The sequence below is a fragment of the Leptonotus elevatus genome, chromosome 13 (genome assembly GCF_054856555.1).
Source record: "Leptonotus elevatus isolate MCC_2025b chromosome 13, RoL_Lele_1.0, whole genome shotgun sequence".
Taxonomy (NCBI): domain Eukaryota; kingdom Metazoa; phylum Chordata; class Actinopteri; order Syngnathiformes; family Syngnathidae; genus Leptonotus; species Leptonotus elevatus.
The window spans coordinates 1568336-1595376 of NC_141251.1; the positions used below are offsets into that span (position 1 = coordinate 1568336).

The 27041-nt window shown below is 42.4% G+C and overlaps 1 protein-coding gene across 1 annotated transcript; it reads right to left on the reverse strand.

Annotated features, from left to right (window-relative positions):
• Window positions 1–2: 2 nt before the first annotated feature.
• Window positions 3–25644, reverse strand: LOC147163425 (inactive phospholipase D5-like). The gene is made up of 10 exons (XM_086092794.1): window positions 25443–25644; window positions 10398–10534; window positions 7612–7798; window positions 5466–5574; window positions 4808–4935; window positions 4293–4490; window positions 3605–3741; window positions 3347–3512; window positions 3184–3274; window positions 3–2245 (listed from the first exon to the last, which is right to left on the reverse strand). The coding sequence occupies exons 1-10, from the start codon at window positions 25446–25448 to the stop codon at window positions 1740–1742; spliced, it is 1665 nt and encodes a 554-aa protein (XP_085948920.1). The 5' UTR covers window positions 25449–25644; the 3' UTR covers window positions 3–1739.
• Between the last annotated feature and the right edge of the window lie 1397 nt (window positions 25645–27041).

Genomic DNA, 27041 nt, shown 5'->3' on the forward strand with positions numbered 1-27041 from the left:
AAATGCAGCAATCAATCATATAATCCAGTGTATGTCTGCATTAACAAAGGTATTAAAATAAATAGGCATTCCTGTTCTGTTTTAAAGGTATACGCTTAATCGTATTGTGGCTTGAAAGGCTCGTGCACAAGTGAAGGCTGGGCATGCGAGGCAGCAGCAGTCATGCTGAAAAACATTTCAACAGCGTAAAGGTAGGCGACATTTAAAAAGCTAAAAACTTATACCTGGAATCCAAAAACTGTAAAAACACTCACTTAATGTCCCTTAAAGTTAGAATTTTCTGCATCATTTCCATTTATATTTTTTGCAGAAGTGTTTATTTTAAGTTAATATAAAACAGACCAGCTGTCAGAGTACTAGGCATCACATGTAAATATTATAAATTCAATATGACTTAATATTGATAAAATACTACCTAATCAGCAGAAATCAACACCACGGATGAAAGTAACGCAACTCTTGAAATTGCGTTCACTATTTTTATTTTTTTTATTTTTTATTTTTGTGGTAACCATGCATTTACAAACATCTTTGAGTCGGTTACCTTTTAATTCTGCAGTTACCATAGTGGCCACTGGATAGTGCTATTAAGCATTTCTGAAAAAGCCTGTGCAGTGGTACCTTGACTCAGGAGTTTAGCTTCGATACGTGCAACGACATAATAAAACAACCAATATGGTCGTATTGTGTTGGAGGACTTGTTGACTTGAGTTACGAGACTTCAGACACTCCACAGCTTCAGTGAAGTGAAAATAAATGTTGCAGTTAAATTGGTTTACAAACACATTGTGGGACAAATATAGCCTGGGTTGATAAACAATGGTTTCTGATATCCACGCTGAATGAGGAATATGTTTTGTGTTCCCAAAACAGTAAAACATGCAAGTGATTGTGCTATTAAAAAACCTGGAAAGTGTATGCGACATCCTCTGAGCTCTCGCTGGTTAGGTAAGCCCTCCTCAGTCCCCGCGGCCGTTCGGGGAAGAGGGCGAGAGCTAGAGGAGAGCAATAAGTCACGTTGTAGGCCACGTGACTATTGTCTTTTGTAGTGGTTAAAAATAAAACAAATTTAACTCATGAGTCAAGGCACCACTACAGTGACTGTTTGGTGATCCCCCCCTTTTGAATTTTTTTTTAAATTTCTTACATCAAACTTAATGGACAGGCACAAATGAGTATTTACAGAATGATCCTGCCACCTAAAAATTTTACATGTCTTTTGAAAACAGTGTGATAGAAAGTTTTCACAGGTAGGCAGGGATTACTGTACTGAACTCTTATGTGGTTTAACCATTATAACAGACATAACTACAATATGGCCCACGATGAAAAAGTTCGACACCCCTGATTTCAAGCCACCAGTGAACCTAACATGCATGTTTTTGGAATGTGGGAGGAAGCAGGAGTACCCGGACAAAACCGAGTATGGGGAGAAAAATGCAACCTCCACGTTAAGCAGGCTGGAGCTGAGATTCAAACCCAAGACCTCAGCTGTGATGCAGATGTGCTGACAAGCCGGGCCACCGTGCTGGTCACTTGAACTCCTCAGTGTAAATCCAGCCGAGCTAACCTGATCAGACCGAGTTCCACGAGAGGAGCATTGCGGTTCCTTCCTGAGTTTATCCGTGCATCGAGCCAGCTAAACTTCTCTAAAATCAAGCTACTCTTAGCCTGAACGTGTTGTACAAAAATGCTACAAAAGAGCCAGTGTTTCCCGCAGAAGATGCGCTTTCCCACGTTTACAGGGATCCGTTCAAGAGCTCCCTGCTCTCGGGTGACTGATTGTTGGCTTCCTTTGGCTGGTCTCGCACAGTCCTTTTGATTTGTGCCTGGAACTGTTCAAATTGAATGACTTCCTGGTCCGCAACTGGTATCAGTCCGTTGGTATCGCCCTGGACTGCATCGCGGTGCTTTGCCGTGCCGCGCGGTCCGTCATCTTTGGGATCGTTTCTCATGGGCGCCGAGACGCTATCGTGCTGATGGCCCGTCCTGACGGGCACTGGCCCGCCATTCAGCTGGCTGTCTTTAGCCGGTACCGCTCTGTTCATCTGCTGCTTGCTACAGACGGGGATCTTGTTGGCCTGAAGGGAGCGGGCGTAGCTGGAAAACCAGTCCCTCTCAAAGGCGGACCGGAGCTGCTCCACCACCGTGGAGTTCTTCTCCTCCTCGACGCCCTCGGGCTGACTGATGACCAGGCCGACGCCCGCGTTGTAGGTGAACTCGTTACCCATCCAGTCCAGATTACCTGGCAGGACAAAAACAGCCATTTTTTGCCTCCGCAACAAAGATGCAACTTCCGGCATCCCCCATGTATCGCGGTTCATTCTGATTTTTTTCTTGTGAGCAATTGTGTACTTCATCCCGTCTACAATGGAGGCAATGGCAAGTCCACCTTTATTTTCCCACTAGGAGCTAGGGCGTTGTGACTAGGTGTGTGTCTTCTACTTTTAGAAGCAGAGCCTAGAGTGTGGGAAAAAATGAGTTGACCTCTACCAAGAGTCTTTGCCACTTAATTTCTTCCAATGTACTTCTATTTTAGCGATTCAAAGCACTATCTATGTTTTTCTGGGGCGTAACGTTGTAAGGAACTCTACGGAGCCTCTCAGGTCACATGGTAGGGACAAAAAATATACATTTGCGTTCCCTTGCAAAAAAATGCATTCTCTCGCAAAGATTGCAAGATAACGCAAACGTTTTTTTGCGAAAGGATGACATTTTATTAAACGAGTTGAAGTACTTCCGGGTCATCTTTCGTCTGACCAAAAGCGACGAGGATGGCGCGTGTAGCAGTGGGAAAACTTTCCCATTCCTGTACACGCTCAACATTTGCGTTATCTTGCAATTATTGCGAGGGAACGTAAACGTTTTTGCAAGGGAACGCAATCTGCGTTATCTTGCAATCTTTGCGAGGGAACGCAAAGTAGTCCCCCCCCCCCCCTACCATGTCCATGTCATCTTAGGGGCTCCATAGAACTCAAAGGGTGAAAAGTGTGCACAAAAATGAAATGTTCTCTATTTTTTCATGCAAACCTTATCAAATAACAAAAAAATAATAATACACAAAACAGAACTGTGTTATTGGTATAGCATGATAAAGTAAGACAATGCCATGTTCCATCTGATAAGTTACAATGCAATAACGCCCATTTCCCCATAAACAAGAGAAATAGTTAATGCCCGTACCTAAATAAATGGCTCTGTCCGTCACCATGAACCTGTTGTGGTTTATCCCTCGGAGAGTGCCATCTTTCTGCACTCTGGGGTTGAAAAACTTCTGCACACACAAACACACACGGTTTTTCTTTCATAATGGCTACGGTTCGAATCCATCAAAGTTTGGACTCACAGCTTCTAGCGAGCAGTTGGCTTGCTCCATGCACAGACTCCGCAGAGACCACACAAAGTTGAAAGTCAGCGGATGAGTGTCTTCCCAGCAACTTATCAGGAGACGCACGCGCACCCTCCTCAGGATCAGAGCCTCACGGAGAAAGCCGTCGATACGAGACCAGTACCTTGGACCATGGACAGGCGCATAGGATTTATTTAGATCGCAGGGTTGGCCCACTGTTAGCAAACAAGGAGGAGCCAACATGACTGAGCTGACCTGTAAGCGCTGGTGTTGAGCAGAGGCAAGTAGTCAGTGATGGAGATGTACACGTAGTGACGGGCATCCTTTATAACCCACGAAATGGCTTCCAGGTCACTGCTTCGGTCTTTGGGGATGAAAACATCCGGGGAGGTCTGTGAACAGAACAAATATCGAGTCAACACATCAACAAGTCAGCACCTAAATGAATGAATGAATGTGTGCTCATTGTGAAGAAGGATGACGTCATCGTTTCACTCCAGTTCGAAAGTGATGCTGAGCTGTGGCAATCATAGTCGTTCCTCTCATGTCAAGAGAACATTGCCACCAGTCCTTTCCATCCTCCATCTTGTCTAATGTCACCTTCTTGATGTCTTCCGTTTGATCTCATCTCCCCATCCTCCAGATCGTTTCATCCCATCCTCCATCTAATCTCATCTCATCTTCCATCTCATCCTGTCTTCTCATTTCATTTCTTCTCATCATTCACCCCTTCTCCACCTCATCCTTTTCTTTCACCTTCTTTAAACCTCATCCTCCTCTTCATCCTCAGTCTCATCCCATCCTCAATCTAATCTCAGATCTTTCTCCATCTCAATGTCCATTCCGATCCCACCTCCTCCTCCATGCCATCTAATCTTATTTTACCCTTCGTCCCATCTCATCTCCAATCTCATCCTCAATTCCATCTGCATTTGCCACTTACAGAGACATATGCTTTGGCCTTGGTGCCGTTTATGGTGAGCTCCAGAGGCGAATCCTTGTTGAAGATGGCGAAGAGGCGTTTAGACCAGAAGGAGGGGATGAAGTCCTTGTACTGGAGCCCCCAGTAGACGTTGAACACCCTGTGGAGGTCCAGAGCCAGGCAGCTGCAGTTGTACACCAACACACCCAGCTCCTTCCTCTGGTGAGCACAATCACACACAATCCATGCTTTTGTCCACGTGGTCATATTCACATGCTAAAGCAGTGATTCTCAAATTGGGGTCTAGGAGCTGTAGTTTGGGGAATCTGTAAAATAATATGCAATAAATTATGTTATATCGTATCAAAAGTGTAAACCCATTTGTGGACCGGCGTGCCAATGAAACAAATGAACCCATGACTTCTCATTATTTTAGATTTAGGCCAATTAAAAGCTTTAAAATTATTGTGACGTATCTGACATCCATTGAATAAACTGTTACATAAAGGTTAAAAAATTTTGAGAACGAGAGATACTGTGGCCAGGGATCTCCAGTCCATGCTGCCGCTGCCGATGTAGAAGTGTCTCCTGTCCACCACCCAGAAGGACGAGTGGAGGCGACCTTTCGTCAGCGCCGTCATGTTCACATAGTGCACCTCGGCGCCTGCAAGCAGAGAAAGTCAGAGGAAGCGCACAGGAATCACCCTGCCAACCGGGACCAGGCCCTATTTGTGAATAGCAAAAATACAAATTAAAACGTGTGTAACTGACACTCCCTGAGAACAGAGAAATTGCTCATATAGCGATGTATCACTTCAGCGTATTTCCTTGACACCAATTACCACCTTGGCGTCACACAAAAAACACACATTTCACCACTGCATATTCACAATTTGCCCATTTTTATTTGGAACCTCTCCTAAAAAGTGACCAATTCCATGTTTGTGAGCTCTGAAATTCCCTAAGATGCCAAAAGATGATACCAAAGCTCTGTATAATTGAAAAGTAGAAAGGCAATTCTAAACCTTTTTAAGGACGGGCGTCAATTACTCGCAAATTTTGGCTATTCACAGAAGGGCTCCGTCCCGATTATTACTGTAAGTGAGTTTGCAAATAGCTGACTGCAAATAGGTGACCGAACACGTGAGTGCAAATGCGCCAAGATGGCCACGCCATGAAAACTTGAATGCTGACCATGTCCGGCGAGCATCTTGAGCTCCGCCGAGTCAACGATCCCGCTTGAAACCTTCAGCTGGATTTTCTTGGACTTGAGCGCCAGCAGCCTGGACAGCAGAATTCTGCCCTGTGAGGCCGATATACATACACCAAAAAATACTGAACCTTATTTGTTGTAACAGACTTAGAGTACACGCAAACCGTTTTTTAACTTGTGAGCGGCACATGGCGAGGGGAAAAAAAGAGCAACAGGTGTGTAGCGTATACTCTCATGTGTGGCATACTCTGTTCTAAAAGCGAAAGAGAAGTTCGTAACCACACTGTGGTAGCAAACCTTTATCCTAGTCATTTTTATCGTGATAAATGATTTGTGAGACATGTTGTGAAACCATTGCTCTTTAATTTGTGTCCAGCAACAGCTAACTTGTTGTTGACCGCACATGAGGATTTGTCCTTGTTAACGTTGAACATGTTTAATATTTACAATGGTCCGCTCAATCATTTTCATGATTCGGATTGGGAAGGGGAAAATCCCTACTATGGGATAATTGCTCAAGATAATCTGACTTTTGATCATTTTGATCGCCAAGTGGAAATCGGGCTCAAGTATTTCTCAATTATGTACACCACTTAAAATACTGAACAAATTTCCCTATTTATATTTTCACACAGATCAGGGAGGGGGGAAAAAAAATACACCCCACATCACAGGATAATTGCTTAGGATCATCTTGGGCGACATCTGATAATCAGGCTTTTGCTGACTTTGATCACAATGGAAAGTAAACGCTCCAAATGGGTGAGATTTTCGGACCTCGCTGACACTGCATACTTTTCAGGGATTTTGCAACGCTAACAGTCGGTTAATGCAGCTCATTAATCAGCAAAATGCTTGCTGATGTTTGCAAACATACAGCGAACACACACACACACACGTCCACGTAGCTGTGTTGCTACAAGCTAAAAGGCCATTAGCTTTTCTTGTCATAAAGCCTCCGAGGAGGAGCCATTACCTTCTAATGAACAGCCTTTCGATGTTATTAGTCCTGAGTCTGATATACTGCACTCTTTGTGCGTATGTGTGTGTCAGAACCTTTTAAACTAAGTCAATAACAGTTAGTCAGATTGCAAACCCGAAATGAGTAGCACATTTAATGCAGCCCAAACAACAATAACAACAACACAGCTGCTGTGGCAACTTCCTCTCGTGAGAGAATTTCATTGGGAATTGTCCAAATTCTAAGCACTCGTGAGAATTGAGTTGCTAATTGAACAAAACGTCAAGTGTAAATGGCCTGTCTCGCTGACCTGGAGACGGAGACGGCCTCGAGTCAGGAGACGTCTCCTTGATGCTTCTTGGAGACGAGCCGAGTCGCCAGGAAGTTGCATTAAATTCAAATATGTTCGATTTGTTTTCTGAGACCTTGTGGAGACTTTTAAAAGTCTGAGTCTCCGGGACCTGCTGGAGTCCAAGGAGACTGAGGAGACGTCTCCGCTACGTTGTCCTGATGTTTATATGACATCTCTGCGAGTTGAGATGGCCAGTGAGATAGGCCTTCAAGGGACAATTTACTTGGAAATTCTTTAGAATTGTTTAACACAAAGGACAACTTTGTTGGAAAATGCAAAAACTCACTAGTCTAAACATGGCATTCTGATTAATATTAATTTTTTGGAATATGAGTTATGAAGCAAAATCCAGCCATTTGTATTCAAGTCAGGGGGCGGCCATTTTGCCGCTTGCTGTCGACTGAAGATGACATCAATATTGTTCAGGGCACATGCAACAACCAATCAGAGCGCACCTGTTTCCTGAACCTGCGCTGTGATTGGTTGTTACCTGAGACCTGAGCAACATTGATGTCATCCTCAGCCGACAGGAAGTGGCAAAATGGCCGCCCCCTGAGATGGATAAAAACGGCTGGATTTTGCTGCTTAACTCATATTCCACTAACACAATATTAACCAGAATACCATATTTAGACTAGTGGGGCTGCATAGAACATATTATTGTCAACAAAATGTTTTGGGTTGACTTGGGAGAAATTAGGTTGGAAATTGCACAACATGTGTGGCATGAAAGCAAGAATTCTGTTCGAAAATCTAAAACTGTTCAGCGCAAATGAGAGTATTTCGTGTAAAACTGGATCTGGCTTGTTTGTACCTGTCTAGCCGCAGGCTGGAAGCTGGACTCGTATTCGGAGGAGTTGAGGAGCCACAGCGGGGAAACGATCTCCACCGCGCGGATGGCCCCATCCAGAAGGCCGAGAAGCCCCGCTGAGAGCGGGAGGTGTGACGCCGTGCTGTTTGAGAAGGAGACGTCTTCCGGAATGTTCTCCACCAGAACAACCCTGAGGAAGAAATGGTTAAGATGTCACGCGAATGGAAACTAATCCAAGGTAATTTTCCGTCCGAACCGTAATGACTTAGCGATGTTGTACGTCTTCTGTCTCCAGTGGAGACAATTAGCTAACAAATTGGCTTCATGAGGAACATCAATGTATCTTCCCTAGCATTTACCAGGAAACATTATGACACATCATCATATATTGTGAGTCAAATTGAAGGTTAATGCGCTTACATCAGCAGCAGATGTGATTACACCATGTCAGGAAGAACTGACAACAAGTTGCAGGCTAAAACGACTGCAAAAACAGCACCAGCGCTAACTTGAAACTTGACGATGTTACATTAGAGGCGCACAGACCATTAAATAAGACAAACGGTTGCCTACGTGCATTTAAGCCAACGTGGAGGCGATGGGGAGGTGGTGAGACGTGCAGATTGTGATGGCGACCCAGCAGGGGAGACGTGATGACACAGTGCAGTGCAGTGAAAGCTAATTGAGCTCACACAGGCAAATGTGGACGAGTAGTGATAAAAGCAAGGAGACTAAAATCATTCAATACTCATTTCCACACTGTAAACATAAAATCAAAGAGTTATCAGAGTATTTGTGTTTTTCGTGAGCGGCAACATTTTTGACCCAAACCCAGAGAAACAGACCATCTTATATAGAAAAATACAAAGAGATTCAGATTCAGCCTCGAAGAAGACACTTGACAGAGAAACCAAGATTGAGAGAAGAGCGCTGGATGCATGCTAGCAACCTGGAACGCATGGAACAACATCTTATATGGAAGAGTAGTGATAGGAAACCTTGATGTGCTGACAGAAACCTCGGCTAAGGAACCTCCACGTACTGACAACTTTGACAAGTGTCATCAAGTAACTCTCGCGAGGGCAAGGCACAATTATATATGACGGAATAATGGCCTACAGGACAAAATAAGGAAGACAGAACCTAAAATACAGGACCTAAGCGTGACAAATACAGGACCATAACAACACAATGATCCAAACCAAAACACAGTCATAACAATTAATGACAGTTTTGGCATCGCCTCCACTTCACTGCGATCCCGTAGGATAAGCATGAATGAGAATTTTCTTGAAAATCATACAAAATGTGAAGCATGAAGGGAGTATTTAGTTGGAACTTGTACAAAGTTTTAAAGGTATAATTTAGTTGAACAGATTTCAAAATGTTTAGCATCAAGGAATTTTTACAACAAAAAAAAAAGAACAAGTAGGAGTTAAAATTTATTTGGAAATTGTATAAACTGTTAAGCACGGGAGGTAATTTAGTTGGATATTGTGCAAAATGTTACGCAAGAGCGAAAATGTACTTGCACATTTTACAAATCGTTGAGGATAAGATATAATTTAGTTGGAAATTGTACAAAATGTTCAGTAGAAGAGGTCATTTAAATGAAAAGTATAAAATGTAAAATTGTAAAAACAAACAAAAAAATGGACCAGAAGCAATTTAATTGAAAATTGCATACAATGTTAAAAATGAGTGAAAATGTAGCTGGAAAATATTTTTTTTTAAATTAAAAATACAATATGATCTATAAATAATGGTTAAAAACATTCCTAGATCCACTAAGTAAATCCACAGCAATTTCAGGACTTCTTCCTTCCATCCAGATTGAAGCAAGAAAACAATAGTGGCATTTTTTTTTGCTTTAGATCTAAGATGTTAAATCGTGTTAGTGTTACAAATGGATTTGACCAAGACACAAAATTAAATTAGACTCTCTGGCAGACCCCCTACGGAGGGCTGTGTAATAAAATCAAACATATACGAGCGCAAGCGGGCGCTCGCTCGCCGAAGGGCACGTTGGCCTCAGTGTGTTTCATTTACTGGCATGGCTTTGATTTGCGGGCACACGCCAGCTCTCGCTTTGAAATTCCTGGCAGAAGCTGAGCTCGCTCAGAATTTGGGACGCGTCCAAAGGTCAGACGGCACACGGGCTCCATGATGGCTACATGCTGAATTCACAAAATCGCTAGCGGGGATGTTGACCCTTTCCACAGGATGTTTTTGCTTTGTGTGATTATTATATGGTTTGAAGCGCTCAGGCTTCATCGTAGATTCAAAAAAGAACAACGTACCCGCCGACTAAGAAACAGGAAGGAAGCTTGGCTGCATTTGCCTTTAACATGAAATTGCAGCACCAAAACTCAACAAAATACACAAAATAATCTCAAGAAAACACACAGCGGCGTCAACATTTATCTCCTGTCTATCGACAATCACCAGCTGCACTCGGCGGACCGTTTGAGCCGCCAAATGGAACATCTGCACTTGGCGGTGGCGTTGACGAGGTGCTAAAAGCATCACGGAATTCGGGCCTCCATTGACCCTTTTTGCACAGCAGTCTGGAGATCGATAGTAACCTGCTTACAAGCTGCCCGACACCAGGCAATTACGGCAGACGCGCTTTCACACCGCCTTGTAAGGTCAAACCCGCCGCAATGTACCAAAGAATACACGCTCGGAAGGAAATAGTGTTTGACTGCAGAAGAGGTGAATAGGGCCAGAAAAGTAAATGCCATAAAAGTAAAAAAAAAGAAAAGAAAAGAAGATGATAAACCTCCCACCTGCAGTCCCTGCTGCAGTTGTCCTCCGTGATGCCGTCCTCGTCGTCACCCCAAATGTCCACGGCCGAGAAGATGAGCACCACCAGCACGGCGAAGCAGCACAGCAGAGCAAAAACCACGATGCACTTCTGCTGAGACTGAAACAAAGAAAAAACATTGATTTTTATACACGCAGCTTTTGTCAAAACAAAAGAGGCCAAAGTGCTCCAACCTTGACTTCTATTCGTCAAACTCCAGATTTAATGCACAACTCAGCCTGGTCCAGCAGTAGTTCCTTTTACAGTGGAGCGGTCCAATGTCATGATTTTGCAAACCAGGAATGGCTCATTAGCGTTGTCTGCTAGCTTGTACAGCTCAAATGTCACCAGCCTCTCTTTTAGCGGCTTTCCACACGATCGTTTGTTATTTCAGCACACAGATTTCGCGACTCCCGCGGGGACTTAAATCAATCTATCCGCCGGTAAATGGAGCATCCCCGGCGGCCTCCAAGACACGCTTGAAAGGGATATTTGATTTCGTCCGTATCTCATCCTCACGCACTCCACTATCCATCCGCACCGATGTCCGACATGGGAACGGGCTTTTTACGAGCCCCGGTGGGTGCAACGCCAGACCTCTGTTCCCCAGTTGCATATTTTCATTGGGACTGTATTGATTCAATTATTTCATGGTTAATTGGATCTGTGCAGGTGTACCTAATGTTGCGACCAGTGAGCTCAAAATGTTCACTGTGTCAGCCGACACTGGGGATCAATGAGGATCGGGAGACCTTCTGTTAAACGTACTCAACAGTAGAGGTTTCGCAGCAACAATCTCCATTTGAAAATGAGCTGATAATTCAATGTGCATGCAATGTGACTGTATTTGGTTATAAAAAAAACCAACTCAAAAACTTAACATTTCTAGAAATCTTCTGTACTGTAGTTATTTAAAATTTAAAAACCAAAATGTCCTTTTAAAAGCACATGCACGCGTGAGCGCACGCACACATACAACACACGCACACACACACACACGCACACACCCACCCACACACACGGTGTCAGGGAAGGTGGTCGTTAACATGCTGTCAGCCATTTTGAACGCTTTTAATACTGAGGCTGTCAGTTGGTCTCCTTGCAAGCCGAACCTGCTTGTTCTTTCCCCTTTGACCTTTTCTGCCATCCATCTGCAAGCTTCCTGCTGCAGGGCACAACAACCTTGCTTGCCCCATTGCTTAAAAAAAAAAGTGAAGTGAAGCAATAATGCTTTTTGTGCACATTAAAGCCTGATAAATGTGTCAGAGGTCCAATTATAGTGCAGCGCTGCTCAGGGGGGTTGGATACGTTTACGGCACAACACGAGTCGAAACAACAATGCGCCTCTTTTAATGAGGCTTGTTTGTCTACGCTTGCATTGCAGTGAGGACACAACATCACTTCCAGAATTGCTTTCCTTCTTTTTTGGGACTTTTAACAACATACCGCATGAAACAATAGAAAAATCAATCACCTCAAAGAACCAATGCAGTTTGTTATGTTTCGGTTCTGTGGGGGTTGGGTTTTTGTTTGTTATGGGTGTTTTTATTGTTTTATGTTGTGTGTGGAAGTTCGTGCGTCAAGTCTTCGTCACAGCTAAGTAGCCATTTTCACCTCTAAGTCATCGCCACAGCCAGGTCGTCATCGTCACAGCTAACCAAGTCGTCATCGTCACAGCTAACCAAGTCGTCATCGTCACAGCCTAGCTAGGTTGTCATCGTCACAGCTAGCCAGGTCGTCATCGTCACAGCTAACCAAGTCGTCATCGTCACAGCCTAGCTAGGTTGTCATCGTCACAGCTAGCCAGGTCGTCATCGTCACAGCCTAGCTAGGTCGTCATCGTCACAGCTAGCCAGGTCGTCATCGTTACAGCTAACCAAGTCGTCCTCGTCACAGCTAACCAAGTCGTCATCGTCACAGCCTAGCTAGGTCGTCATCGTCACAGCTAGCCAGGTCGTCATCGTCACAGCCTAGCTAGGTCGTCATCGTCACAGCTAACCAAGTCGTCATAGTCACAGCCTAGCTAGGTCGTCATCGTCACAGCTAGCCAGGTCGTCATCGTCACAGCCTAGCTAGGTCGTCATCGTCACAGCTAGCCAGGTCGTCATCGTTACAGCTAACCAAGTCGTCATCGTCACAGCCAACCAAGTTGTCATTGCCATGTCAAGTCACTCCACAGAAAGTCATGTCAAGGCAAATCAGGTCCTGTCACGCCCGTCCAGTCATAGCGACCAGTCCACTCGCGTCCCGTCCAGTCATGATTGTCTGCCTACCTGTCTCATTATGGTTAAAAGTACCACACATTGCACTTTTCTGTTTCCCTGCATTTGGGTCCACCATCCCTCATCCGTTCATGTTCCCCCCTGACACAGTTGACAATTAGCATTATTTTTTTTAAATCAACTTATTCATACCACTTTATTAGCCAGCGTAGAACAATAATAAACACAGCAAGAGGGTGATAATAAAAGATTGCATGGTTCATCATCTGTGTTGAAGGCAATGAGGTGGCCTCTGATTGGTCGATATCACTCATGCCTTCCCTTGTGCTGTGCTTTTCTTTTCTTTTTTTATCGCTTGCGCCTCACATAGTACAAACATGCTAACAAATGCAAAGTGTTGCTCAGTCGTTTGTACAGAATGTATGATTTTAGGGCAAGTTTAAAGTGTCTGCAAAGTGAAAATAAATGCCTTCTAAATTTAACGCATCACAGAGAAGCAAGCGGGCTGTCAACAAGTCGGCCAAACTTTAGTGATTTAAAAAATCGCCGAGTTCATTAGCGCTAGCAACACACACAGACAAGACGGCACAGCCGCACACAGAATAGCTTGAATCCCGGAGGTGCATATTGAGTGACAGGAAAACAACATCACGGGATGCTGTCAAGAATGTCATTTGCTGACCAGACATTTTTGTGCGTGTGCGTGCGGTAATGCAATTCAATCCGGATAAATTGCATTTCATTAGCTGTCATCCATCTTTACACTTTATTTAGCATTTAGCATTCTCAACTCATCTTCAGCTTTTCTCCCCTGTTTATATTAAATCACGCGCACAACACATATTCGCAATGTATTGGTCTGGAGGGTGGATGTTCCCTTTGATTTGATTGAATCTTCAGCGTGATTTGTATGACGCAGCCGTGATTAGCTTGGGGTCACTTCAGACTCTCACGGCTGCCGCTGAGGAAATGAAACGTTTGTGTCAGCTGTTGAAAGGCTGAGCAGGCACTCAGGTGATGCACACGCAAACAAAAGCAAGACTGACAAGTGTGGAAGTCGAGCAGAGGCTGGGAAGAAGTCGTGTTTGCGGACAATCGGAGACGCTCACCCCGTGGAGAGCTCGGCTAGCATACTGATGTCTATGCTGTGTTTGATTTATTGCTTTATACGGACTTTACGCATTGGATGCAAGCCTAAGATGTCTTAGGGTTCGGCTTAGAGTTGAATGAAAATGGGTTGTGGTTAGGATGACTGTAACTGCAGTGATGTCAGGAAGGTGCATCCAATCCAATAGGAGGCGGGGCTTGCAGAGTGATATTTTTGGCAGACTTAAGCGGAATTGGGAAAATGGATTCCCTTTTTTGGTGTTGCTTGTCTCCTCCTGCTTAAAACAAGCAAAGCCAGGGATTTTTTTTTGTGCCAAACTGACAAATAAATCGAATCGAGATACGGTCTACTTTTTGCCTAAACAAGCGGGAAAAGCCTCCTGGCTACTTCCTGGTAGGGTCCTCCCTCAGCATTTCCATATATGGGCGCTTTTGTACTTGAGCCCTGAACACCAACACTAAGTGCAGTGTGAAATAGGGCTGGCTTTAAAAGATCGAATAATTGAAATCGAATAGATTTACCTTTTTGAACCTGATAGCAATTCACAAAACCATGAATCAATTATTTTAATGTTTCCTTTTCCCCATAAATTCTTAAGAAAATAGTTTTTTTGTGTATTTTACTGTTTTCTTGACATTTACTGTTCATATGAATTTCAAAGTGTTTTCAAACATTTATGAAAGACCTGACTTATTGTACTTTTAGATAATTCAGAATATTTTTAAATGATATGTACCAGTATTGAATAAGAATTGCTGATGATAATGTTTGTGTAACACTTAAGTGATTATAACAAACAATCCTTTAACCAGTTGCTTCTGCCTCAATATTTAATTTGGAATTTAATGTTTGTGGAGATCGTATCATGTCCTTGATATTTAGAAGACTTAATTACTTCCATAATTAATCAATATCGGATTAATGTGAAGTGAATCAAATTGAATCGAGAAAAAAAAAAAAATCGATTGAGGACATGAGAATCGATAGCCAGCCCTAGTGTGAAAAGTAATTTTTTTGCGCAATAGGGTTAGTTTGTTTGACTTCAGTCGCCTTGTGTAAACCAAACTGCAACGTAATGACAATTATGACTGTTTTCATTTGAACGCGGCACTCTAACACGCATCTGTCATTGGACCTTAGTCGATGTTATCGAATCATGTTCTTCCCCGATAGTCGGAAGAGGCGTCGAGAGCGTTCTGGCCTTCATCAAGCACACTCACAGCTGCTTTATGAGAGGAAGTAGCCACATGTTTACAAAGATGTTCAATGGTCCGAGGAGTCAGACGGCGAGACGATGTTTACAAAGCAGCTGACGATGAAGTTCAGTAAGCGTTTGGACCGCGGCCCGTTTTCCACCTCTGCCTAATGTGATCAATTGTGGTCTTGTCCGTGTGACACAGTGACCACATCCACATCAAAGTCAGAAATCGGTCAACAGGATTCTTGCCATTTGCTTTGGGCCAGACACGGGTGATGACTTCCGAATATTTTCCAGTGTCTGTAAATCACAATTTGGCTCGGAGTGCGTCCGCTGTTTGTAGGTGTCTCGGGGATAACTTTTGTTCAAAGTCATTTGGCTCATAAGAAAACGTGCCTGCTTTGATGCCAACATATGGTCCGATCGATCGATCGAGCAGGAATGTCATCAATCTGTATGACAGACAAGCAGGACTGCGCTTTAATCTGGAATGCCGACAGATGTGAGGTTCCAAACCAGCATTTTATAATCATTCATCATTATTTGTTATGAGAACACGTTTGTGTCTGCGGTGTTGGACGGTTGGACTCATTAATTAAAAATGGAATTAACTAGGATGAGGGAAAAGCCGAAAGGAGAAAAAGAAGAAGATCCACTTACTTAGTTAGAATGCAATAATTTAGCTGGATTGAGAAATTACTTTGGGCTTCTGATTGGCCGAAACGGCCTTTTCGGTTTGGGAATGCAGCGCCACTTTTGACTGTGACAGGCCTGTAAAAGTGGTTTTATGGGGAGAGACTTTATTTTGGAAAATATCACAAGGAAATAATTGAAATTTTAATTGGTTTTTAAAATGTTTTTTAAAATGGTTTTATATTCATTTTCATCCAAAACAACTCAAACGTATAGCTCATCATTGGCAAAAGGTTTCTTAATTTTATAGATTACAATGCCACCTGTTGCCAACCTGTGAAAGTGATTTGATATTTTTTGTGGTTGTATTTTTAGTATTTTTAACTCATTGACTCGCAGCCATTTTGACTGAAGCAACTCCCTTCGCGCTCGGCTGTTTTCCTGGATTTTGACTGATTTTGCAAGGCCCACAGAATATTGTGTTCTATTGCTATAAAAACATGGAATTTACCAAAAGAAAGATTAGAGTCTCTTCTTTCATCAGGAAAAAAAAGTATATTGTTTCCGTTTTGCAGCAATTAGCATTAGAATATAATAACGTTTCATCATTATTCACAAATCACCCCAAAAAATTCATACCGTGGAGAAAGAGCTTTTTGCAACATGGCCCTGGTTGATATCTTATACTCTGCTGCCACCTGCTGGGAGTTTTTGTAATTACTACCATTTCTTCACCCGTTTTCTGCAGTCCAGTGGCTGCATCAAATCCTTCTGTATGCTCTATCATAAAACCCCCCCATTAAAAACGAATAAATATGTCTTTGGGACACTTAAAACATTTAAAATAGAACGTATTTATACATTTTTGGGAGCAAATGAGTTCATGTTAACGTTGCTGTTTTTATGAGGTAAGGATCACTGACTCATTATAAACCCGAAACTAGTGTGACAAAAATACACTAGCTTTCTCGGATACTTATAAATGGTTGCTTTGAATATCGTATTGAGTAATTGGTGAGTAAGTTCTGATTTTGTGTTTTATCTTATTAAATGATCACTTTCAGACCTTTAAAACGGGATAAAGAGTCAAACACAAATACAAAATGAGAACACTTGCACGGAGCTGTTGTCTACCGACGTCTTGATCCTCACATGGAACTAACTTGGCAACCCGACTTTACAGCGCCACCTGCTGCCCTGGCATGCACTTGACGTGATTCTCTTAAGTCCCTAAACGAGGATGGGCAAGCTCATTGTTCCTTGCTTGGCTGACGTCGGCCTCATCACGGACTCATTCCGTCTCTCCATCGCCACCTTCCATCCCTTCATCAATGCTGCACACGCGACACTTCCGAGATGACCCCCCCCCCCCCCCATTGTCACGTTAGGCTGCCGGTGCCGAGGCTGATTGACTTTATGTGGTTGTTGCGTGTGAGTGCAATTTGTTTGTTGTGGCGGTGAGAAGTGTAATTTACGATTTCAATTTGCAGCCCCTCCGTTCGCGGGACAGTCAATTTGGCGGCGAGGGAAATTGATGTGGACAGCGTGGGTGACCGTGACGGATGAAGCGGCAGACGCAATTGTTACTGGATCAGCTGGAATGCTAGCAACAACCAACAGAAGCTACAAATCAACAGAAACCGCTAAGTCCTTTCCAGGCACTTCAATACTTTGTTAATCCCACATAGGAAATAATTTTTTGCATTGGCAACAATAATGGTAGAAAAAAAAGTATCGATGCCACAATATGGCAGCAAAGCACTTTTTTCAATTAGATATTTTCGGCCGGACGACATAAAGCACCCTTCCTCACTAGTTAGTTCCTTGGTCCCAAGATGTCCCAAGATGGTGACAAAAACAACATTTCTGAAATGGACATTCTTTGGCCTGAAAACAAAAGCAGTTTTTCAGCCAATAACGGAAGACGGGTTCCCCCACAAAATCAGCGAGTAGGCAAATTCTGAAATGTTGAAGCACGAATACGCTGGGTTCGATATATACTCAAATATTCGCTTGCCATGGTTTTCTATGACTTCGGATTTCAATTTAACAATGCAGTGCAATGCTATAAAAATATGCAGTATAAGGGTTCAACAGTCAGCCCTCTGTGGGAAACCATAACTAAATATACATAAACATAAATACTTTTTATTTTCATTTGAAACGTATAAAAAATTGCAGGGTCATCATCATGTGTTAAATTAAAAACTAAGCAAGTAAATAGTTCCCTAAAGTTTTCTACTGTAAATAAACATAATTTCTTTAAAAAAAAAATTAGATTTAAAAAATACAATGTGTAGGTAGTTGCCAGTGTCGGCATCATTTTTATAAAGTGTAAATTTAAATAAATCCACAAATGAAAAGTTCCCTGTATCTCACTGAGCGAAAAATGCATATGAATTTAGCTCATTTGTTTGTTTTTGTGTCGGTGTTTGTCCAATAGGTTGACAATGTCTTTGCGACAAGTAAAAAGTGCCTGTGAACATCTTACAAATCCTGATGAAAACCATAAATTTTGCTACGTTCGTAAGCCCCACAGTGAGATACCAGCTTCATCGGCCTTCAGATTTGTAAAAAGGCTGATGCCGATATTTGTCCAAATGCCAAATATTGGCCAGGCCGGTAATCGGTCTATCCCTACAAATCTGCGTAGATTTTTTTTTTTCGATTATTTGCGTTTTGTCCATGTGACTGAAATACACTTTCGAGTGTCGTGTGATTTTTGGCCTCTTCGCCTGCTCTCGCCCTCCCTCCTCGGCCACTGATCTCTGCAGGTTCTCCTTCCAAACAAAATCCATAGATCAATGATAGCGCCATTAAAAAGACATGAGAGCCGTGTCAACTGTAATGAGGCCTGAGCCGACTGTAAACCCACCCAGTCACCCGAGGAGGACCACAAGATTCATGTCGTCTTCGTCCCATCTGAGAAATGCAACAAAGCATGACCTTTTTGTTAATTTATTTTTTTACATTCACTGCAGTGAGTCGTACTTTGTTAATAATAAAAGTGTGGGCTGCAATTCATGAGACTCTAAAGCTGGGACCTTTTGAGAGTACTACCCTCCGAGCAAGGTCTTTTATTTATTTTTTGTCGCTCAATAAATCACCCAGAACTAAATTTAGACAATAGTTCTTGCGCAAAATAAGCAAAGGTCCTCCAGAAGTGTGATGGAAATGCTGCTTAACACAAGTGCTGATGGAAACCAGCGAGGTCACATGAGGGAGGGAAAAGGGACCTTGTTTCAAAATGAAAAATAAGGTTATTTGCTACCTTACCCCAAATTTAGGGGGCAAACCTGCCAGTTTGCCAAAATGTCCTTATACAACACTGGATAATTTACCGTACTGTGCCCTCAAAAGATCTCAACACATAATTATTCATGTCTAAACCACTGACAACAAAAGTGAGTACACCCCTAAGTGAAAATATCCAAATTGGGCCCAATCATCACGAAAACAGTTGGGTCAAAAGTAACCCAATTATGGATAAAAAATGGACCCATCCACTTTATGGCTCAATTTGACCCAACTTTCTGGGTTGTTTGATACTAAATGACCCAATTAAAGCATCTGACCAATATTGCTCCTCCCAAGTACCGTTTCTTTGCATACAATCCTATACAGTTAAAGTATAGGATATACAGCATTAAATTTGTTAAACATAAACAAGAGGACTTCAGACATTTTACTACTTGCCTTAAATACATGTATAATTTATATGCTTAATGATGTTTACTGGAGAAAACTTGTATATTTTGTATTAAATAATTTTAACTGTAATTCCACAAAAGATGCCTCTGCCAAATCAAATTTTGGGGTCTAAGGAACTGAGTGATAACAGAAAAAGGGGGTCTTCAAAGCAGCACATACCGTCCACTTTTAATTAATTCATTTATATGTCTCATCTGTACGTATACCTTATATTTTATACAGTAGTCTGCTCGCGAGTTGGGAGGAGCAAGATGGCCGCCCTGTCGCTTCAACGGTTTGCACGGACGTGTACGGGCTATCGGCTTTCCAGTCATATATTCAGATCAGTGGTTGTAAAAGACCCATTTCTTGACTCAAAGTTGGGTCAAATTGACCCAGGTAGAGGATCGGCCCATTTTCTACCCATAGTTGGGTTATTTTTGACCCAACTCTTTATAGACTGTCCATCTTGCCTGCACAAAGTCATGTGCCTTGATTGTGGTGCAAGGCGTCAGGTGCGATTGGGGAACACGTGTGTTATATTTGGTGTTAACGCTCTCTCATAATGGTTGTAAAAGTTCAAAATGGCCAACTTCGGATCGGATCTGAAAAAAAAAAAAGAATTGATGAAAACTTCTGCATCGCATTTGCATGAAACGAAGCAAGCTGGCGCTCATTTCCAAATTGCAACGTTAGTGCTGTTGTAGCGACTTAGGAGGCCGAAGTCCCAGAGCGAGCGCCTGCTCTCGTCTTACGGAAGTGCAGCAGATGTTTTCGCCAACTCCTGCATTTTTTTTCCTCACGACATCCGCATCGATGCCGGTAGGCGACTGGATCGCGTTACTGCTCATGCACATGGATGTTTAATTACCTACACGCAGCCAATAGACAGTACTCAAGGTGTGTCGGTTGCGTGCGTTTGCGTGTGTGCGTATGTGTTACACGGCTCAAAAGAAGGTCAAATGTGGATTTTGCACCTAATTCGAAAAAAAATCAGTGCTGACATTTTGACTTAGGCCCGCTGGCCTGGCCCGGCCCGGCTCGACTCTTGCCTAACATGTTGTTCTGCCACTCATGTTTATTGATGATGTTTCACTTTGCTATTATATTCAAAATGGATTAACGGACTGGTCCCTCTAAATTTCAGTCTCATCTTAAGACACGCTTTTATTCATTGGCTTTTAATTCAGCGTGAATTGTGTGGTCCTCGGGGTCTTTTTGTGTTTTTTAATTAAATTAATTAATTTATTTTTAATGTACTGCGATTGGCTGGCGACCAGTTCAGGGTGTACCCCGCCTACTGCCCGAAGCCAGCTGGGATAGGCTCCAGCAACCCCGCGACCCTTGTGAGGACAAGCGGTACAGAAAATGGATGGATGGATGGATTTTTAATGTATTGATTAAAAAAATCATAATTATTTTGTGACTTTAAAAAAAAAATTTTTGCTAGATTTTTTGTGTATTATCTCAATGTGCACCGCTCGTTTATAAAATGTGCTATTGAAATAAAGTAGATTGGATTGGATAAATTGTTGGCTAATCTCTTGGAGTAAAATTGAGGAAAATAATAATTAAAAAGCACTGCATTGGCCCCAAAAGAGACCAACCCACCGGGCATCTTCCCTGAACGCCCGATGGCCAGTCCAGTCCTAAAATCCGCTAGCTAGCAACGCGCTTTGATTAGCTACTGCTGCGCCTAAACACGTTCTGGAGTTGCACCGAAATCATCGCCTCGGTGGCGATGAATACGATTCTGACACACAAGTATTGTTCTCAAGAAGGGATGATGGGGAAAGATAGAGAAGCCATGCTAATTGCTAAGCTAACCTAAGATTGACACCGCTAGTGCGTTTAGCACTTAAATTTGAACAGCAAAATATGGAAATGAATTAGTGACCTGGACTCTGGAGATATAGAATTTGGAAGAAAAAAAAAAGCACGAGGAGAAGGTAAGCATCGATTACTTGTCTTCTGCTCATCTGATGATGTCATCAAGCGAAAGCAAAGCTGAGAGGAAGAACCGCTTGCTCGCTGTTCAATTGTTAACGTCCTGTTTTTCCTCCACATGCGGCATTGATTTCAAAAGCAAACGTGTTCCCCAAGGTGACGGCAAATGTTTTAATGATGAGTCCTGCCGGGGAAGATGCAAAAAAGGGCAAGGCGGTGTTTAGGTAAATGTGATAACGTGGGAAAATGACAGGAAAGTTGGAGCTGAGGTTCAACCTCGGAAACTCACAACAGGGAGGCAGATGTGCGAACCACGAGGCTACCGTGTCGTCTGATGTGAAACATAAATATGCAAATTCATCGTTTTACGAGGTTGACTGTAAAATTGTAGCTCGTTCCCTCCTTGCTTGTAGTGATTTGTGACCCCCGAGTGTGTGCGTGTGTGCGCTTGTTTGCGTGTTACAGCCGCATCCAGAAATATGTCAGGACAAGCGATTTTCTCCGCTCTTCTAGTCGTGTCTATATATTTGATTTGTGACCCCCCCCCCCCCCAACGATGTCTTGTCAGTTCAGCAGTCGGCGTTCCAATCACTTTCTTCCTTACGCACGCTCCACTCGAAGCAGCTCACTGAACCGCAACGGAACGTAAACACGTCATCATCTTGTAAATGTGTGAACGTTAAAAAACGAGGTTGCTCGCGATCGAGCAAATGCAGGAGGACTTTATTTGTCATAAAGGTCCCATACCTCACTAACATTTAAAAAATCAAAAAAATCACTGATGTCCTTTTATCAGTTTTGAAAGATAATTTGGGTTGGAAATATATAATGGATGGATTTCTAATATTTGTAAATAAGCTTTCCTGTGATTGGATCGCTCTTCTCTTTCATTTGAACACGGAAAACGGTTTTGATTGCTAGTTGAGTCTTACTACACTTTTTTTCAAGTTTTAATCACAGATGTTCCTAAACATATTTTTGACACTGATTTAAGAAATCTCTTACTTTTTGTCAAGCACATTAGGCTTTTGAGATATTGTTTTTTTAAAGGGATATTTGACTAAATTAGCCATTTTCAGCAGTAAGAAGATATTTTCTCTATACTGAAATTTCATTATGTACAAATAATAACTTTAAAAACACATTTTGCCACCTGCTGTCGACTTAATGCGATACTTGATCCATTGAGCCAATTTTTTTTATTTTGTCCAGAATGAATCTGGTAACTTCATTGTTTTTCATGTACAATTAATACTCTTAAATACTATTTTTTTCCCCCACTTGCCGTCAACTGAAGATGACATCACCTGTGCTGAGGACGTCGGTAACGACCAATCATGGCTCAGTTTGCTGACCAAACCCAGAAAACAGGTGAGCCATTTTGCTGTTGCTGCAGATGTGTCTGATAATATTGACCAGCTCAAGTCGTTTTAATGCCCATTTGCTACATTTTTCTTTGACGAGAGGGTGGGCGGTGTTGGGAGTGGACCCGCCCCTTCGACCCCCCCCAACAACCGGCCCCCCACTTTCCGCGCCCTTGAGGTGTATTTTCCACAAATTTGATCCAAACGATTTTGGCCTTTTCCCAACTGAGCAAGTCAACATAAACAAACCTCCTGCAGACTTTGATCTTGAATATATTTTAAAATATTTTTTCGGATGGCGCAGGAGCCAGTCGTCTGGTTGCCATGGACACCGTTTCAGGTGTTTCAGGCGCCGCTCACTTCACTCTTCCAACCCTGTGTGCGGAATGCGTGTCCACGACTGAGCAATATCAAGGGCGTGTGTGTGCGTGAGTGTGAGCAGAATTACAAAAGGATGTTTCTCTCCTCTCTCATCACCATCGCTATGACGACCCTCAATGGCAGACGCAATGCCGTGAGCGGAGTGGTCGCAACCAGTCAAGCTCGCACGACTTGTTGGTGTCAAGGAGTGATGACGCTGTGACGTTTAGCCAACTTGAAATGATACACGGGGGATGAGATGATAACGCAGCGGATGCTACCAAAAAATGTTGGCTGAAAATGTCGCAGCACCGATTTGATCAAAAAGTAATCACATTATTTTTCAGTCGTCTCGAATGTAAGAAAATTTTACTTGCCTTAAGTCTACGAGAGTCGTAAATAGTCTCACACTTGTTAATACACTCTGGCACCCCTCGAGAAACTCTCACACACACCACAAAACTTCTTATGCACCAAAAAAACTCACACGCACCAAAAATTGTCTCACACAGTAAAAAAATGTCACCTCTTACATCACCAAAAAAAAATAATAACTGTCACACACACACACAAAAATTCAAACATGCCATATACTCAATTTACCAAAACATCTCACTCACACACACCAAATAAAAATCCTCACGCTCACCAAAAAAAAACTCACACTCACCCGAAAAACTCTCTCGTCTACGGACACTCACTCAGACACCAGAATACTCTCTCATTAAGGAAACCTCGCACATTACACCAAAAATCTCTCACACACTAAAAAAACCTCTCAATCACAATTTAAAAAGTCATACACACACCACAAAACAAAAGCATTATGCACCAAAAACTCTCAAATGCAAAAACTCTCACCCTGACCAAAAAAAACTCTCACACGCACCAAAAATAGTCTCACACTGTAAAAAAAAAACTCACCACTTACGTCACAAAAAACAAAACTGCCACACATACATCATAAAACTTCTTATGCACCAAAAAACTCTCACACCCCAAAAAAGCTTCTCACACACACCACAAATAGTCTCACACTGTAAACAAAACTCATCACTTACGTCAACAAGAGCGTCACACGCACACCACAAAAACACCCAAAAACTCTCACACACCAAAAAAAACTAAACTAAACACACCACATACTCAATTTACAAAAAAATCTCACTCACACTCACCAAATAAAAATCCTCACGCTCACCCCAAAAAAACACTCGCTCACAATCACCCAAAAAACTCAACTCACAAAAAAGCTCTCGTGTACGGACACCCACTCAGACACACCAAAAATCTCACGCTCACCAAAAACTCACTCACACCAAAAATCTCACTCACTAAATATCTTTAAAAAACTCAAACTACCAGATTTGAACGCTTTCCCAGGTCAATTGGTTATTCTTATAGGCCTACTCGGTTTGAATTCAGAATTAATCAGAAAGTGAGCGCTTCCATCCCTTCCAATTTAACACTCTCATATCATATTTTGGCAGTTTGCGGTGTGCCACAAGGCTCCATTCTCATCCCCATTGCTTTAAATTGATCCATTCATTTTGGACTCTCTCACTAGCTGGGTTTACATGGAGACTTTTTTGTCATTCCGATCGAAATCATTCCGAATGAAGATCTCTGGTCACTTGTGTACATGTGACGTGATCCATTCCCATCTGCCGTTTATATGCTCTCCTACTTTAATCGGATCAGCTCCACGGCACCCGCGAGAGGCACGGACATCGATTATGTGATTTATCAAGATGGACTTTATTCGTCATTTAGCACAATAGTTGTGATACTTTTATTGAAGCAACATCTTGATAAAAACAAGTTTCAAGTACTTCAAAACAAAGACAAGCTCCGGGGAGACGCCGCCATTTTAGAGGGTGTAAACGACGACGTCATGACGCATTTACGTCCAGACAGAGCATGCGCGTTTCTGCACGCAGTCTCGCCTTTCCATTTGAAGTGTATACACGACGCTCGTTCGGATTGACGAAAGGAATATACCACCTCTGTGATTCCCAATGAAATTCCATTTTCATATTTCATTTTTGTTCATTCCGATTGAGGTGTTTATATGGAGCATTTTCATTCCGTTTGGCCGTTCGGATTCAGTCTAATCATGGCTTCATGTAAACCAGGCTAATGTATCTTGGACTTTGCAACACGTTATCAGTTAAAATATGATGGACTTAATGAACACCACAACGCTAGTGACACCACCAGGTATTACGTTTTCCCAGGCTGGAATAACTTTGCAAAGTAAGATAAAACCACGATAATTACAAAACACTACATTAGTTCTTGGGAGAAGAAAGCCCAATAATTTCCCAATAATAAAAACATTTCCCTTCATTTCACAAGATTCAGCCATGCACAATTTATAAGTCATCTACAAGTGGTCAGTCACTTAGTAACGTGCTTTACCGCCACCTGCAGGACTGGAGGCAGCATTATGCATCAAAAAAAAGCACACGTTTCACAAAAGTCAGTTCTAGTTGTAAAAGCTCACCTTCATGATGCATCCCTCGCTTGCAGATGATGAAAGGATATCTATCTATCTATCTATCTATCTATCTATCTATCTATCTATCTATCTATCTATCTATCTATCTATCTGCATCTCCCTACTTTGTTCATTTCTTCTTCCCTTGCGCTCCTCCTCGTGTCTCCGTCTGCACATCGTGTGTTGTTGCACCTCTTTCTAAGTCTCCTGCTTCCTCCTCCCTCCCTCCATCCCTCCCCCTGCCTCCCTCCCTCCCTCCCTCCCCCCCTCACTCCCCACCTCGCAGTAATAGAAAGCTCACATTTCTCTCGCTTCTCCCTGATGGACACTGAAAGTAGGAGGCAAAGGGAGAATAAATAGAAGGTCCGGCTCTTGCTTCCCTCTTGTCTCCTCTCCTTCTATCCTTAGTGTGTGTGCGTGTGCGTGTGTGATGCTGAGTTGCCCTGCCCTCGCACACACACATAAGATGCTCACATTTGCTCACAAGTGCTGCCAAATGTTGCAGGTGCAACATTTGAAATATTTTGCTTTATGGATCTTGTTGTTTGCACTTATTTAATATCGTCGGCAAAACTACGCACACACACACTCACACTTTACGATATCCTGTTTCCTTCCGCTCTTCATTGAAGATGCTAAACGCTGCCGTGTGGTATTTGAGACTCTTTTTAATGCGTCCACATTGACATTCAATTGCTGTGCAGATGCAGAGTGAAGTGGAAGCTTCACAGGCATTTTTTGTGCCTTTTGCAGCCACGCACTGGCAGAGAAGCACCTTCAGGGGGCGCTGTTGTGAAAAAAAGAAGCACACAAATGGGACTGAGCGAAGCAAATCTTTGAGATCCGACAGATTTTCAACACATCTTTATAAACGCAGAAGAGATGTGATGACGAAAATTAAGGTTGAAGTATTTTTAAAGATTTCTCCCAAGTTTTTTTTGTGGAGACAAAACAAATGTTTGGTGGTGGTGGGAGGGGCCGTAGGCGCACACTGGCAGCCACGCTTCCTTCCGTCAGCCTGCCTTCCCCAGGGCAGCTCTGGCTACTTAAGTAGCTTAACGTCACCACAGTGTGAATGTGTGAGTGCATGAATAATGTATCCATTCCATTGCAAAGCGTCTTTGAGTGCCTAGAAAAGCGCTATATAAATCTGATGCATTATTATTATTATTATTAAAACATTCTCATTATGATTACTTTGTCATTTTATGTAAGTCTCATAAGATTAAGGCTTTTTTTTTTTTACTAAAAGATATGAGTTTATTCTTTTAATATTTTCACTTTTCTCAAACAATTTCCACTTTATTCTTTTAATGTCTTTTTTCCCCCTCAAAAATAAACATATCTAATCTTGTAATGGAACAAGTTCTGTTCTGAGAATAAAGTATATAACACAAGCTTCCAGTATTTTTTCTGGGGGAAATATATTTTTGGGTAAAGTTACAGCTTTTTTTCTTTAAAAAAAAATACGACTTAATTCTTAAATTCGACTGATTGACTTTTGTCACACACTGTTTTACTCTCTCAATATCAGAATTTTATTTTCTCTGGAGAAAAAAAGCAACTTTTTCTTGCAATGACATATTTTCGCGTATAAACAGCAGA

Excerpts from the sequence above, each read along its gene's own strand:
- LOC147163425 (XM_086092794.1), bottom strand. Across the intron at positions 3,275-3,346 it reads CCAACTGCTCGCTAGAAGCT|AAGTTTTTCAACCCCAGAGT; the intron begins GTGAGTCCAAAC and ends TTGTGTGTGCAG. Across the intron at positions 2,246-3,183 it reads GGACAGAGCCATTTATTTAG|GTAATCTGGACTGGATGGGT; the intron begins GTACGGGCATTA and ends TTGTCCTGCCAG.